The sequence below is a fragment of the Bombus pascuorum genome, chromosome 17 (assembly GCF_905332965.1).
Source record: "Bombus pascuorum chromosome 17, iyBomPasc1.1, whole genome shotgun sequence".
In the NCBI taxonomy this organism is placed as follows: domain Eukaryota; kingdom Metazoa; phylum Arthropoda; class Insecta; order Hymenoptera; family Apidae; genus Bombus; species Bombus pascuorum.
In genome coordinates, this window is record NC_083504.1 from 3,272,903 (window position 1) to 3,288,118 (window position 15,216).

At 38.7% G+C, this 15,216-nt stretch overlaps 2 protein-coding genes across 5 annotated transcripts in view; both read right to left on the bottom strand.

The window, feature by feature from the left end:
- Positions 1–709: 709 nt before the first annotated feature.
- On the bottom strand, positions 710–4,749 carry LOC132915494 (uncharacterized). 2 transcript variants are annotated; one of them, XM_060975350.1, is made up of 7 exons: positions 4,459–4,749; positions 3,444–3,645; positions 2,631–2,751; positions 2,417–2,571; positions 2,064–2,265; positions 1,661–1,746; positions 710–1,043 (listed from the first exon to the last, which is right to left on the bottom strand). In XM_060975350.1, exons 2-7 carry the CDS (start codon positions 3,611–3,613, stop codon positions 806–808), a joined length of 972 nt encoding a protein of 323 aa, XP_060831333.1. In that variant the 5' UTR covers positions 3,614–3,645; positions 4,459–4,749; the 3' UTR covers positions 710–805. The 2 variants fall into 2 exon arrangements, with proteins under 2 accessions (XP_060831333.1, XP_060831332.1); XM_060975349.1 differs by lacking the exon at positions 4,459–4,749 and having other exon boundaries at positions 3,444–3,898.
- Positions 4,750–7,404: 2,655 nt separating this feature from the next.
- Positions 7,405–15,216, bottom strand: part of LOC132915484 (cardioacceleratory peptide receptor) — a 40,403-nt gene continuing 32,591 nt past the window's right edge. The window contains exons 4-8 of one of the 3 annotated variants that reach the window (XM_060975320.1): positions 14,732–14,917; positions 13,299–13,393; positions 12,656–12,911; positions 9,680–9,860; positions 7,405–9,013 (exon numbers count right to left, since the gene is read on the bottom strand). In XM_060975320.1, the coding sequence (XP_060831303.1) occupies positions 8,818–9,013; positions 9,680–9,860; positions 12,656–12,911; positions 13,299–13,393; positions 14,732–14,917 (914 nt within the window). In that variant the 3' untranslated portion in view covers positions 7,405–8,817. Of the gene's footprint in view, positions 9,014–9,679; positions 9,861–12,655; positions 12,912–13,298; positions 13,394–14,731; positions 14,930–15,216 lie in introns of all 3 variants that reach the window. The other 2 variants (XM_060975319.1, XM_060975321.1) reach the window with 2 other exon arrangements.

Genomic DNA, 15,216 nt, shown 5'->3' on the forward strand with positions numbered 1-15,216 from the left:
AAGATATAATTAAAATTTTCTGGCCTAGAATATTACTTTATTTCAGACTGAAAATTATGATTTTTATGCTTCCTATCTATTAATCAATTTTATTTAATCAAATTAAACGACGACACGTACATTAAATCTCTAAACGCAGGTATCCACGTTTCAAATGCATAAACTTTGTTCATCCGAATTAATTAGCTTTAATTAATTAGCTTACGAGCGTTTACGTTTACTCATATTTCGGATTTGTTTTTTTTTTTGGGTCATAATTTGTCTGTTTGGGACATAAATATGCTCATTACTGAAAATATATCCCTCTCAGAAATTTGACATTTGAAAATTCGTATTTCTGTACGTTTGACTTACTGGAAGGTTTCCCGCTAATTTCTCGCTAACCAAAATTCACTAAGCAAACCGCGGCGGGGCGCGGGATGTCATTTTAGTGAAGAAAGTCGAAGTGATTAGACGTTTGTTTATGTTAATCCGCGACAGGCGTTGTGGTAAGATATCATTGTTTCTATATTGTTCATAATTTTATATTAACGAGTCTTTTCATAGCTATATATTGGCTTCATCGCCTTCGATACTGATCGTATTTATTTATCTTCTGATTTTACATAAAATTCCCTATGGGGATTATTAGATTAGTCCAGACGAATCCAAATATCGATTGTTCTTTCAGTCATAGTTAAATATGCGATTGAAATAACGAAATCAAAGATTAGTTTAGCTTAAAAATTGCATTTTTGGCATGTACAAATTTCATATTTTCTTATTTTCAATAAAAGATCCTGATATCGTTAAGAAGGGGTTACTATTAGCGCCTCGGTTCTTTTAAACAACCTGCTTGATCCTTAGCAGATCTCGAACTTTTATCGCGAGGACTGTATTGATAAACGGTAGAATGTGCGGTTCTTTCCGAACAGGAACTCTTCAATTTTGGTTTCTGTTTGCCTTTTCCGCTCGATGCTCGTCGAGCAATGTCTTCGATAAATCTTTGATCTTTCTCATTAATATCAGCCGTCAAACTGCTTCTTTGATATCCTTCTTGCCCTCTGTAATCACAAATTAAATAAACAATTCAGGCTTGATTCAATTAGTTATAAAACTAGAATACACGTGCCGCCTTGTATATTACTATATCTATTGGTATTGGTGCTGCATGTATTGGTATTTGTGTATGATGCTGTAACGTATGATTTTGTTATATCGCGGAGACTATTATAATGTGCGTGCCTTTACGTGCAGACAGCTAAGAACAAGCGAGACTGCTCCGTGTCTGGCACTGAGAAAGAAGCTCGTATCTCTTAACGCGAAATTTGAAGCGACATTCTCGGCGGTACATTACGGCGGACGTTTCGCTAATGAAACGACTAAAATGCGGAGAGTGTAACCCGGTTTTAGAGATAGGGGCTACGGTGCGATGTCCCAGTAAAAAGTGAGAACTCTACGCCATACTATTTGTCTTTTTTTTTTCTCGCATTTCCCTTCCTCTTACTTATGCTCTTTTTATCGTTCTAACGAATATGTGTGTGTGGATTTATTTCATTTTCTCTTTTTCCCTATAACCTCGTACCTTTAATCTCAGACGATTATTACGATTACTCGCAAGAATGAGGTTAAGAATGAGAATGTTCAGTAGCAATTTGATGACCATAGAGAATTATATTACCTTTGATAGCTATTGTAAATCTTTGCGATCAATTTCTGTAGATATGCGTTATCCTTTTGAGTCGATTTAAATTCTGATTCTTTTTCCTAAAAGCGAATCAATTGGGATTGTTAGATATGCCGAGGTAGCCTAATATCTTGATTATCGCGATATTAAATAACTGAAGGTTTGCAATAAACAGGCACTTTCCCAGCAATTTGAGTAAACCAACAATTTTCAGATTGGTTTCTTAACGATATAGTCATGGAAGCTGTATCTCATTACAGTGCCAATGTTTTATACAACGCGCTCGATGTACACACAAAAGTTTTCTACGGGCTATCGTATACCTTTTCTTCTCTTCCGGTAAATGTGATTTAATTACAGCCGTCTCCTCGTTAGTGCAAACCCTTCCAATTATTACCTGCAGCGCGTTTGTCGCAGTTTTCAGCTCTTCGTAGCGCGTGTCAGAAAGGTGACGAGCCGTGATTGTTTCCGTGGTGAGTCGCGTCAGTTGTTGCCTATAATTGTGCTCGCGTTCCATGGCCTTGTCCCATGCTTGTTCTCGCGCGATTATAGTATCTCGAAGAGTCTGCATATCTTTTTCCAACACTTCTAATTCCGATCTATCGTAATCAGATCTCAATCAGATCGATCCAACGACATCGTTTCGAACAAAGCTGTCGTTCGTTCGATCGCATATTTCGAGTTATCCTGACGAACGCACACCATTCAACGTAAGAGGAAGGATAACGACGTAGAGGCTACCGTGCTTACTTGGTGATGATGACGGTGGGTGGTTGTTTCTCGCAACTTTCCAGTTTTCTTTGACAAGCCATGCATACCGCCCAGACTTGAACTCCACGATCGGTCTTAGATACGATGTTCGTTGTAGACGTTCCGTTTGTTTCAACCATTGGCATTTGCCTTTTCTGAAAAGTCGAAGTGAAATGCAATTTCTTAAAGAAGCTAACCGCGTAGAAGTTCGTACTCTGACTTCTTCTGCCTCTTGTTTCATCCCTTCGATCTTCGATCTTTCGAAATCAAGTTCCTCTCGCAGCAACGTCAGCCTCTTCTCTAGCCTTTTCACTTCGTCCCGTTCCTCTTTGAGTCTTACAAAGGGACCGTACGTTAGAAACGAGGATTATTCAACGCACGGTTACGGAATACTTTCTCTCGGTTAAAAAAGGAGAAGAGAGGAAAATGAACGTGCGTAAGAAAAGCCAGTTGAAATTCATTAAATACGAAACCAGAATGCCGGGGGAAAATTATAGTAATTGAAAAACTTGACTCGTTGTATCTTTCAGAGGGCAGATTCATATTCCACGTATACGAGTTAAAAGCATTTTCATTATCACAAATTACAATTACCATAAAGGTCTTTTTAATTCGACTTCTATACAAAGAGTTCCAATAATATTGCTTTAATAAACGAAGTTCGACGCGACCAACTTCACAGAAGATAAATAAAATAAGATCTTCTCTTTGAAATGTAGATAAAAAACGTCAAAGAAAACTTTTTGAAGAAAGCAGATAGCACATAGAACAGACGGAAAATTATGAGACGTAGTAACGGTATCGTATCTGATAAAATAGACTGGAAAATTATTTAAAAATTTGTCGAACGATAGAAAAAATTCGTATTTTAAGACGATCGATGTCGATGACGCAAGTAATGACCAAGCCGCAAAAAATCGGGCTCTTTGTTTCTCAATCACCTTTTTCATCGGGCGATCTGTGTATTCACGTGCAAGCCGGAAGAATATCGATTAAGGTTGTCCATTGTTCGCGTATTAATACTCACTGAGACGCGAGGGCTTTGTTCTCGGTGATAAGATTCTGATTGCGCGTCTGCATAACTATATTGCTGTCCTCGAGGAACTTGATTTTCGTTTGTATCTTTTCGAGCGTGATCGTGTCCCCGTGTTTCATTGTCTCTTGCTTTAACGTCGGCGTCATCCTTCCGCTTTGCATTCGGGCATCTCCATACGATAGATCACCCCTCGCTAACAAGATAAAGAAAGAAGAAAAATTATCCATTTTAATAAATTGTACGCGTTTCATTGTAATCGAAGATCTTAATTTCCTTTGACGAAGAACGTTCTTTGTAATTTGTTACGTAAATGGGTTTATCGATATTCGCAGCCTTGATTATTATGTTCACAAGTTTCACAATAGCGATTGGTTATTTGCAACCACCTAACACATAAATGAAACGAACACTAATCTTAGAATTATTGGCGATTAAAATGTAAAACTTATTTATGTTAAAAATACCAAATGAAAAGTATATGAAAAAATACAGAAGAAGAACCAAGCCCTCATCCATATATTTTACTAAGAAACATTCTACTCCGTATTACACTTACATCTATAAAATTATTATTTTAACATTATAAATAATATCATGTAATTTATAAATATTATATTGCGAATTCAAATCATTCCAGAAATTATACTGTTAAGCACCTACGTTTCCATGTTTTCTTGCACGGTTAACAGATCGAGGATTAAACAAACACGAGGTAAGCAAACGTAACGTGTAAAACGCATAAATACCGATATATATATCCGTTTGTGTGAAAAAATGAATATTATTTGTGAAAAGCAGCATACGTCGAAAAGATTTCGAGGGAATAGTACATCAACGAGCAATCGATGCCGAGATGGATAATGCTCGCAACAGCCGACATCGAGAAGACGTTTCAAGTATCAAACGGATCATTCCCTTATTCATGGACGAATGCACACGTGTACGTTTCAAGAATTTTATTAGCTAGATCGATCGGCGAACTTTCGTTTTGAATGCTCCACTTTACCTGTCGTCGAAATTTCGGCGCCGTTTCCCTGAAATTCCAGCGTCCTCCATCCGGCGCAATAACCTGCAAGTACAAACAAACGCTAAAGTACAGAACGATTAATTCAACGAGTCCTATGAATCGAACCTACCGATTAACTGCTCTTCTAACCTGTTAATCGGATCGTCCATAAATCAAGAACTTTTACAATTACGAAATACAAATTTAACACGACATTATAAAAGCAACCATTGTTATAAAATCCACAACTTCATAACTTAAGTAGATGCTAGAGTATTCTTTTGCTTTCCTGCAAAATTAAGAATATGCACAGGGGTTGCTTCTGTTATGAGCCTTTCTATTTATTCGTAACAAAAATTACGCTATACGTAAAAAGAAAAAGGATTTCTGAATAAAGAAACGATACGAGTTAACTCGTGTTGCCGGTTGACAGGTTGATCAATTAATTGGCTGTACTTGAGAACTTAATCGTCATACGTACCGCTTCTGTAAGTCTCCGGAGTTGTGACTCTCGGCGAGTAAGAGTGAGCCACATAGCGATTATATTGGCCATCGAAGTAATTTCTTTCTTTCGGAGGGTTTGCTTGGCGATAATGAATACAAGACATCCTTGAAATAAGCTACTCGGGAGATAATGCGACAGATTTACAAGATTTCCGTTCGCCTTATCCGATCGTCAATATCGCAGGAACCGTGATCTGAGAGGATGTCTGAAACTGATCCGCAAGTTCACTGCGTCCGGGATCAACGTTCCTCGCTCCTTCCGTCTTCACATGATACTACGAGTGGTCCTCTAAAACAGAACGGACTGGTTCCACGCGCGGCCTTATTACCCTGAAATTTTCTCTGATGGCTCCTCGTGCAATTGATCTTCGTTGATCTTTTGTTTGACTCTAGGTGCAAACTAAAGTGCGTTGCTTCACGTGCCTTGTCAGCTGTCTGTTAATAGCTTTACGTTCTATACAAGCAAACGAAAGCGGAGAAAAAAGATCGTGCACAATTTTTTTGTAGAGGAGAAACGAAACGACAAGGCGAATGACAGGTGTTATAGATGTTCTTTACAAGTTTGCTTTGATCTACCCACATAAGATCGACCTACACATCCCGTTGTCTGTAGTCTTTGATACCCAATTTTTAATAGCTTTTTCATAGAATATAAAAAGGTAGAAAGATACAGGTTTTGTATTCAAATCCTAATTAACTATAAATTCATAATGCAGCTTAAAAAGTGTTTGATTTTTATTAATTTTGAGTTGATTTTTGTTGGTATATTCAAATTATTATTGAAAAATAGAGTTGCTTGCTTATTGTAACGTGGTTCGGAGCTAAAACTGCTACTAAAGCCACAAAACGAGAAGAAAGTATTAAAATACTTTTGCCTTTTCTGTGAAAATTCTTCAACGAAGGCAAATCGTGTTAAAAAGACTTCCCGCTTTACGTTTTACATTATTTAATAACCAGTGAAATGCTCTAGAATTATTCCATTCGCTATGATTCACACATGGCTCGGACCGATGTTTTGAATACCTCGTGATCCATCATACAAGACATTCTGCTCTGGAAAGGGAGCTGGATCAAAATTAATTCTCTGGTCGCAGAATCGTGGTGCGAATCGTTCCGCTAGGAAATAGAGTAAATAAGCGGCGATAAAAAGGGTGGCATGGTCGTTTCATCCCCGACTTATCACGGCGCCACCGCGCCGTTGAATTTTACAGCCGGTACAGCGTAGGCCGTAAAAGGAAACGGTGGAATGCGAAGAAATTTTATTTCGTTTCATGCTGGACGTTCCGCTCTTTCCGCGTGATTTGTCCATGTGCGTGGCCTGGTCTCGTAAATTCTTTACGAGCTCGCGCCGCGCACGAAATTACGTAAAACGGGCGAGAAGAGCGAACGGAGAAATGGAGCGGTTGCGTTTCGCTGTGAATTAGCACGCGTTTGAGGCGAGCTAATTGTACCGATCGCCGAGAAGGCAATATCACCCAATTGCGTGTCTCTCGCGATCGCCGAACACGGTAATTGAGCATCCCGAGAAATCATAGGTGAGAAGTAATCTTGCTCGAGCAGAAGATTTATTAAAGCTTCGAGGATTACGAGGATTCTTGATGAATGACGAGGAAGATGACAAAATACTGTAGAGATTTATCGAGAGAATATTATCCTGGGATTTAAAAGCGGAGAAAGTGAGGAGCAGATTACGTATGGGTATTATGGACGAGTTTATTCGACGACACGTATGTACAAATTTTGTCTGCAGTGAAAATATGAACGTCATAACAAGCCGTATTTCTGTTTCTCCTTTTCTAATGCAATAAATAATTGATATTAAATCTACATTACGATTAAAACGACATTTACAGAGGTTGGCGATTCATGAAGATGATAAAGTACAAAGATTTATTAATGTACAGCGAGTATAGCGATATTTACGATCTCCGATCATCGAATTAGGATTACTCACAGCTTTCAATAGTTCTCACTTTTCTATTATATTTCACATTCATGGGCGAATTCTAGTAGCAAGTTTTGTTAATTACTAAGGTGTTATATATACATACATGTTAGTAATTGATGTTTCCTCTCTTCGTTTTGGCTATGTCTCATAGTCTTTCTAGCACGCACCGTATGCGCTACTTTTACGTCGTTTTATTTTCATAAATATTCTGAATTTTGTCTTTATGGGATATTATACGAGTTACGTGGTGGATGTTCTTCGATAGGATATAGTAATAGTAACAAATCATACATATTCATATACATGATCGCCTACGTAACTTGGATGGCATACACAGCGATTTCTCATTTATTGAACTGAATACATATATGTTCGTACGATTCGCTGCAGTTAGAGAAGTAAAGTTCTCTACGCGTGGCTCTAATTCGATGGTCAGGAACTGTAAAAGTAATAGAGAAATCAAGTCAAAGATTATACGTATACTCGGCGCACTCTGCACGAGTTTATTCGACGGTATGTACAAACTTTGTGCACAGTGAAAATATTCATATCGTAAGAAGACGTAGCGACGCGTTATCTTCCATAACTTATTTCTTATTCTTGTTCCTTCTTTTCTCAATAGAGTACAATAAATAACGAATAGACGAATTACGAATACAGCTTCATCTACTGTTATCTAAACGTAGCATGTTCGTAACATCTAACTGCGTTATAAAAGGGCTCTTCGATCTTGTAACACAATACATAGTAAGAAAGTTCAAGTGGTCGATTAAACAATTAAATCTTCCCGTTCCGATTCATGGACGGTAATTCTTTTCGCATGTTCGAACGAAGCTGTTTTCATTGCAGCAGTTACATTTCAGTGCTTGATAGAGTGTTCACGATAGAGAAGCTCGCGATCGCTCGAAGGTACAAAGATGAATTTGTTGCACAACTGTGTTGTTCGTAGAGATGCGAATCGATACGAGGAATTGTTTTGCTGGTAGCGATTTATCGTTCCTATAGATCGCTAACAAAATAGTCCACCTCAAGCGTTGAGCGTTTTCGCGTCGATCGCGAACGGATGGAACACATGAATATATTACACATTTATGGCTTCACGTGTGTAGGTATGTATCTAGCCTGCGTGCAAATATGTATACGTGTGTGCGTGCGCGACTGTAAAACGTGCATACGTATATACACATGAAGCTGCCGTTCGTTCCTTATGTATATATGTACATGTATACTTTGAGCGTATCATTTTCCACATAGGCTGATCAATTGCCAGGTTAATGTTCCTTTCATCCTCCTGAAACTTGGCGAACGGCTTCATTAAATCGGAGTTTATTTAACGAAATGATATTCCTGGTCGGTCGTAGAGCCGTATCTCGCTATTCGGCTTTCGTTTGCCGCCGTCGGTAAATTTCTTGTACAAATATCGCAATTCGGAACAACTTTGACGTTTCGAAAGTTTCATTAATAAGACGTTACGTTTCACTTAGAGGATGAAAAATATGAGGACCGTGCACGATCTCGCCTAAAATACTGATCACGTAAATGCGGGAATAAGAAACTTATTTTATTCACATTTCTCCGCGGTCTCCTAAATTATGATTCTAATATTCATTACATAACACGTAAATCGGTACTTTGTATTACAACAACGAGTCCCAATTTCATTTCGTATTCCCTCGAATTCTCGATGAAGAAGAGATAAGGAATCGAAGAGAAGATAAGAAAAAGTTCTATGATGATTCAAAGATTCGTGTGTCGTGATTCGAGAAATGTAGACGAAGTATCGAACATAATTTCGGAGACTCGTAATACTTGTGGTCTCTTTGTCGAAGCTCAACAGGAGCTGTTAGGCGGAAGAATTCTACGTATATCTAATATGAATTCCAGATGCAGTTCCTATCGTTCGTTCCTTAAACCAGAGACACCATAACACGTTTTCTGGTGGTGGAGTGTAGCATGGCGATGTGCCCGCTTCTTCTCGAAGACTGGGCCGTCAACGACGTCGTTACTGTTGTTCTGGTGCTGCTGTTCGGAGCACCGGTGCCGAAACAATGATGGGGATTCGTCGCACACCATCCAGAAACCCACGAGATCGCCTGTATGTTCCTATGGAACCAGAATCGTCGTGCTGTATTTATATTTGGTAAGTTTTTCCATACTTGCTATTATTCCGTTAAAAAATATCTTTTTCAAAGAAATTCAATCCGCAAATTTCTAAACGTATGCACGCGTCTTTAAGTTTGTCAAAACGTTTTAAATAAGCAAAGTTTAACAAGGTCTTTATCGAAATTGGCTGCCGCATGAATACTTGTCACGTTCACCGTGGATCGTTTAAGTCTGCAGTCTAAGAACATAATGCGATCTAATACTCCCCCATGACTGGCTTATACCTTATAGGTTTTACAATTTTTTTATAAACGCATAAAATCCGCAGTCTAGTTATAAATTTTCCCAACTAATAACATGCCCAGGTCGATATAGTTTTATATAATCCATGCTTGACGTAGAAGATCTATTTTATATGCCGAGAATAAAAGGAATTATCATTGCAAACAGCAGAAAAGATAAAACATATTGGAATGCTTTGTACTTTTTAAATTTCGAACATCGGAACTAATCTTCGATTCTAAGCTCTCTCATGCTAAGTTCTTCTTCTCTGCCGAGGAAACTACTCGGTTTAAATTCCTCGGTCTGTTCAAACATCGAAGTGGTGTACTTTATCTCTACCTCTGATAAGAACATCCGAGGGTTTTTGGCGTTTTAGGAACTCACCGTACGGTTTTACAAAACGACGTGCTGAAGAGACAGTATATAATCGGATTCGCCGCAGAATTCAGAGGTGTTAAACTTTGAATGAAAGTGGCCACGGCGATGTTAGTCTGAGTCTCTGGCACATATCCGTAAACTTGCAGCAGATCGAACACTATGTACGGGCTCCAACAAAGAATGAATACTGAAATATTGAAAAATCTACATGAATAGAAGTTCGTCTTTGATCGTACATCTGTAGCATTTTTCATAAGAATGTCTATTTTTATCCTTACAATTAGCTTTATAATATCATCTACCTGCGATCTCGTTGAATCGTTCTTTCAAAGCAACAAAGAAACGCATGAACGGGGACTTTTAAGAGACGGAGAACGTATCGCAGAGTAGAAGAGATGACTAGTAAATCAATTTTCCCGTAATCGTGAAACGTCGCGCGAGATCCTTGCTTCTCCCTTCATGGTATGGATATTCGGGCCTGGTAATCGAGCGAAATAAATTGCCGTGAAATGGTATGACCTCTTTGTTGAAATATGTAATATATAGTAATATCCTACAACGAGAAATTATGACGAAAGAAAGGAAATGTATAACGTAATATGTACGTAACTAAGTCTTATCTTAAGCTTTTCGGTGTAAGGCGTTGACGATGAAATACATCGAAAACAGTGGAGGATAATGACGCGATCTCAACATTCAGGACCTTTCATCCACTCGTAGGACTGCCCAACTAAACGTAAGGCTAGGAATGAATCGTCAGAGGACCGAATGTTTCACGAGTCAACTTCTCTTGTCTGTCAGTCGAACAATGGTAGACGATCTCTGTCCTGAAATCTTTTGAACATTTCTTTGTTTTATCAGATACAGAAGTTCCACCTCTGTTTCTCGCGATTAATCGTCATTTGATATTTTCACGAATGCATAATATTATCTTGAATACGCGTTTGTTAGATTTGCAAGTTTCGATCGGTAAAATGAATGAAATAAAACAATATCACTTTTGCGTTGGAACAAAGTGACAAGCGAATCTTGAGACTCAAACATGCTTCTTGAGGATCTCTTGTCTCGGAACGGACCACACAGAGTGCGAGAATAATCAAAATGCGTAAAAGCTTTCCCAGATTTGCATGAAGGAGGGCATTCTACGATGCGCCCTGCTTGTGGTAATGAATGAACGCTTTTATTGTTATATGGAGAGAAACACTGAATGTTTATGAGTTTGTTGAACTCGGTCGCGATGCTTAAGCATCACGTGATCGTGTCACGATCGATAGTGAAAAAAAAATCGCGAGAATATCGCGTTAAGCATTTAAATAATTTTTTCAAATACAAAATATCGATCTATATCGGTTGTTTCGTAGGACAGATATGGTAATATACGTGGTGTATCCACTTGAACAGTTTCCTCGGTTTCACAGCAGCGCACCAAAGGGAGTTGCGTGGACAGAAGTCGATCTCATTTGATCGGTTCCGCTGAGAACGATCTTCGTCAGCTAAAAAAGAAGAAATTTTAGCCGAGACATCTTCGAGAAACGAATCTGATTAGACCAGGCAATTCCTGCTACACGTAAACCCGTTCCCCCGAGAAACGAAGGAAAGAGGTTGGTGCTTTGAGCGAGGCAAGGACTCGGAGCTTCCACAGAGTCTTTGACAAATACAAACCAAGTTGTCATCTTCTCCCTAGGATCTTTAGTTTGGTTGCAGCGAAGATAATTTCGTTTGAACTTTGACACTATCTGTTGCAGTTTTCGAAGTCTTAATTCTCAATCTCACTTTAGTTCCTACCGAAGGAGGATTTTAAATCTTTTAAGATAATCATTTGATTCTTTCGTATTTTCCTCGAATTTGAGAAACCATAGGAGAACGCGATTCGATCGAATGCGAGAAAAAGACTGCAGCAGTCTCAAAACCATTCGACGTCGCATTTGTCGAATTCATAAGAAATTATACTTTCATTTTCATTTCTTTCCGTGGTTAATTTAGAAAATTACCACCGTCAGGAATCGTTATGGTTGGAAGAAAATACTCGAAAAACGAACAGTATTTAATACTTGACAATACGAAACAACACCGGTTAAAATCACGAAAGAAAATTCAATCTAAAGGATTCCCTGCACCGATCTCACGAGACACAACTTTTCTTAGTATGTATCTCTGAGCAGTGATTCGTGAGAGAAGTCGGAGGGAATTGAGACAGAGGTCGAGAACCATTTTCGCTTATCTCTTTAGCCGCGTAGCTTTTTACGCGGTGCAAATATAATCGTACAGAGAAAGGGCGAAGCAGGGATGGAAAGGACGTTACGTTTTATCGTAGCCGATTAAACACAGTTTCAATCGTTGGACAAGTTTGGTCGTTGCAAACTTCGACTACGTATGTTCATTAAATTTTTAATGCCGTCGTATCGGACGATTTACGCGGTTAACGAGTTCGATCGTATCAAGAAGTTTCAATTATTTATCGTTGTACCTCTTACTGTACGGATTTCGTTATTTTACGACGTTAAGAATTCTGACACGTAATTTCATAGTTTTCCTTTTTGCGAACTGTTCAATCATGTTCTAACATACATTTCACGAATTAGACGTCGCGAAGTTTGGCACGACCGAAAGTTTCGCGATTACCCTCTTTTACGCGACATAAATCTGTCGTCTAAATACGCCACACGGATTTGCAGCTTCAAATATACACAGGCTCGCGAAAGTATTTGAACACTTGTACACACCTTTTATAAATATATTATGTACCTTATACGAAGTATAAATAAACATAACGCGTCTCATTATAGAGCTAATGAAATTTTTAAATGTTTTATACGATAATATATATAACGCATATAATATGAACATCAAAGACCTCTGTCGTGAGTGTTGAAATACTTTCCTGAGTAACGATACTTCAGTGAGGTAGATAATATTTCGCTTTGGCTTCTGGGATTATAGTTACAAATTCGTAAAACTCGAAACATGATTTGGTTTACTCACCGAACACTATAACGAGAGTCATTTTGACCGTCTTAACTTTAGCCCTGGGAATGAGTCCTCGGGACGATGCTCTCCTGGTGTCTCGAGTAGGTCCCTGACGTAATGCCCCTCCTTGCGACCATATAGTAGCTACGATCACAGCATAACAGCCTCCTATTATCAGAGTAGGGGCTATAAAGAGGGTAAAGCTGACCAGGCTCATGTAGATCCTCCATTGCATAGGAGATCCCAGATCTATCCAGCATTGTGTCTTCCCCTGGTAAACGATCCTGCCGATTATACTCGTAGTACGACCGATTTACCAAAACTAGGCCAACGGTGTTCGTTTAAATGTATAATTCTTAACGAAATGCTACGAAAGAAAGTTCTGCTTCGAATTGCACGCTAACGTTCGGTAAAATCGATTCTCTTTTACAGAACATTAAACGAAACCAGGATTAAAGATTTAAATCGCATGAAAACGTTTTCCGTCTCTGCAATGTGTTTCCCGAGTAACATAAATTGCGAAAAGAGAGAAGAACGCAGTAATCTGCTTGCATATATGTAATCAGAGAAACATAACGGAAACGAGCATAATTCGAGCATAATTAATCTAATTCCTCAATTATGAATGTTTTATGATGAGTGGCAAATTACTGTATACCTGTATGCGTTTTTCCTCGTACAGGAAAATAATCGGCACGCTAAACAATGCCGACAAGCCCCAAGCAGCTACCACCAGAGCCCTGGCTCTCCACCCTGCGATTAAAGTTGAATTTCCGGTCTTAGGTCGATTTCGCGTGGTTACAGAAGGGTAGGGCGATGCAATTCTAGGGGAGATTCGATGTCATGGCGCATTCGGTGGTACGAGGCATTCGAACAGATGTAAGTTCGCGGATCCGTGACTGTCGCGTATCGCCAAGTTTCCTCGTTTTCGCGCTCGTGAAACTTCCACAGCTGGCGAGTGACACGGGTGAAAAAAGAAGAAAGAAGAAAACGGAAAGAAAGAACGTAATCGTGGCCGATAGCGCAATAAAGGAACTTCCTCGAGAAGCTTTTCGTCACTCTAATGCAACAATGCACCGTTATTCGTTGCTGCGAACGCTTCGAGGAACTCGCAGTGATAACGAGATCTCGTGAAATATCATCTTGGGTTGATACGGAATTCACGTTGAGACTATTGAAAGTGAGTTCGTTAATGTCACGTCATCGACGACGTTGTGGCTCGTAATTACCGTACCCGTAGTCGTTTTATTTCGCTGTGGGTTTTCACCTTTCGATCCGCAGCCACCACGCTTCTTACGACATCCGATACGTTACAACCCAATGAAATAAAGCAGAAATAAAACCGTTACGCTTGCTAGTGTGCCGCTCAAGAGTGATCTCTTGGCCAGTGGTAAATACGTATGTACCGAGAAACTCCAGATGCTCGTACAAAAATCGTCAACTAGAAAACGGACTTTTCATATTACAAACCCGATCCGCTGTGTCGAATCTCTGAAAAATGCGTCTCGTATGCATGTTTTAAACGAATCGAGAGGAATAACGATGCCGATAGATGTGATGCGATATTCGATTCCCTCCGGCAAAATATTTATTTAAGATTTAGTTAAATATTTAAATATTCGGTCGTTATCAGTAAAAAAAAACCACGAAAATAGCGCCATGTTGGGAATTTCTACTCTCACAAGATACAACGATAATATGATTAATATTGATACAAAGTTTGATGAAACGTGAAGAAGTTACAGTAAAATATAATATCCTCTTTACGTTCAATTAAAAGTTTGAGAATTATAAATAGACTGCGGATTTTTATGCATTTATGGAGAATCTGAAAATGAAACAATGCACAGAATGCACATAATATGCAAAAACATGTAAAATATCCGGAATATACAATAGTACTCCTTATAAGAATTAGTAAATAAAATATTCATAGAAATATGAAGTAAAAATATCTGCAACCCAGTTAGAATTATATTATTGGAATATATTATTCTAATTGTATGATATTAAGATCGAATACGCGTTAAATTTGAGCAAACAGAATCAGTTGCAATACCTACACTTATATACAAACTACTATATACTTACACCTGCCGGTGAAATTCATGGGTCTGGTAATGGCGTCATATCTGTCGATCGACAATGCGACAAGTACGTATGTAGAACTGTACGTAACGACGGCTTGCATGAACCTTATCAATTTGCAGGCAACGTTGCCCGCGTGCCAGGTCACCGTCGTTCTCCAAATTATATCCGTTAGCACGGATATCAGGCCTACCAATAAATCTGTAATGAGATATCTAATGTGGAGAGATGATTCACGGGCAATGCTATTATTAAACAGTATCCACCCGACGTTCACTTAATTTGCGAATGAATGAACGAGCAAACTCAACGGTCGGAGAATGCGATTACGTTCATTAACCACGACGACGCTTTTAAAACGTTTATAAAAAATCGTATCATGGCCAACAACGCGTGGATCATTTTAAATACATTTTAAAGTCTTTTTCAGTCTATTTTTATTCTTTTTTTCTTTTTTTTTTTCTTTGTGTATATATTCCTATGAATTT

Bases quoted from the DNA above. Each gene is read 5' to 3' on its own strand.
- LOC132915494 (XM_060975349.1), bottom strand. From the start codon at position 3,703: ATGAAACGCGTACAATTTATTAAAATGGATAATTTTTCTTCTTTCTTT. The intron at 2,266-2,416 runs GTAAGCACGGTA...TGATTACGATAG, and splicing joins CCCACCGTCATCATCACCAA to ATCGGAATTAGAAGTGTTGG. The intron at 1,044-1,660 runs GTAATATAATTC...TTGTGATTACAG, and splicing joins ATTTACAATAGCTATCAAAG to AGGGCAAGAAGGATATCAAA.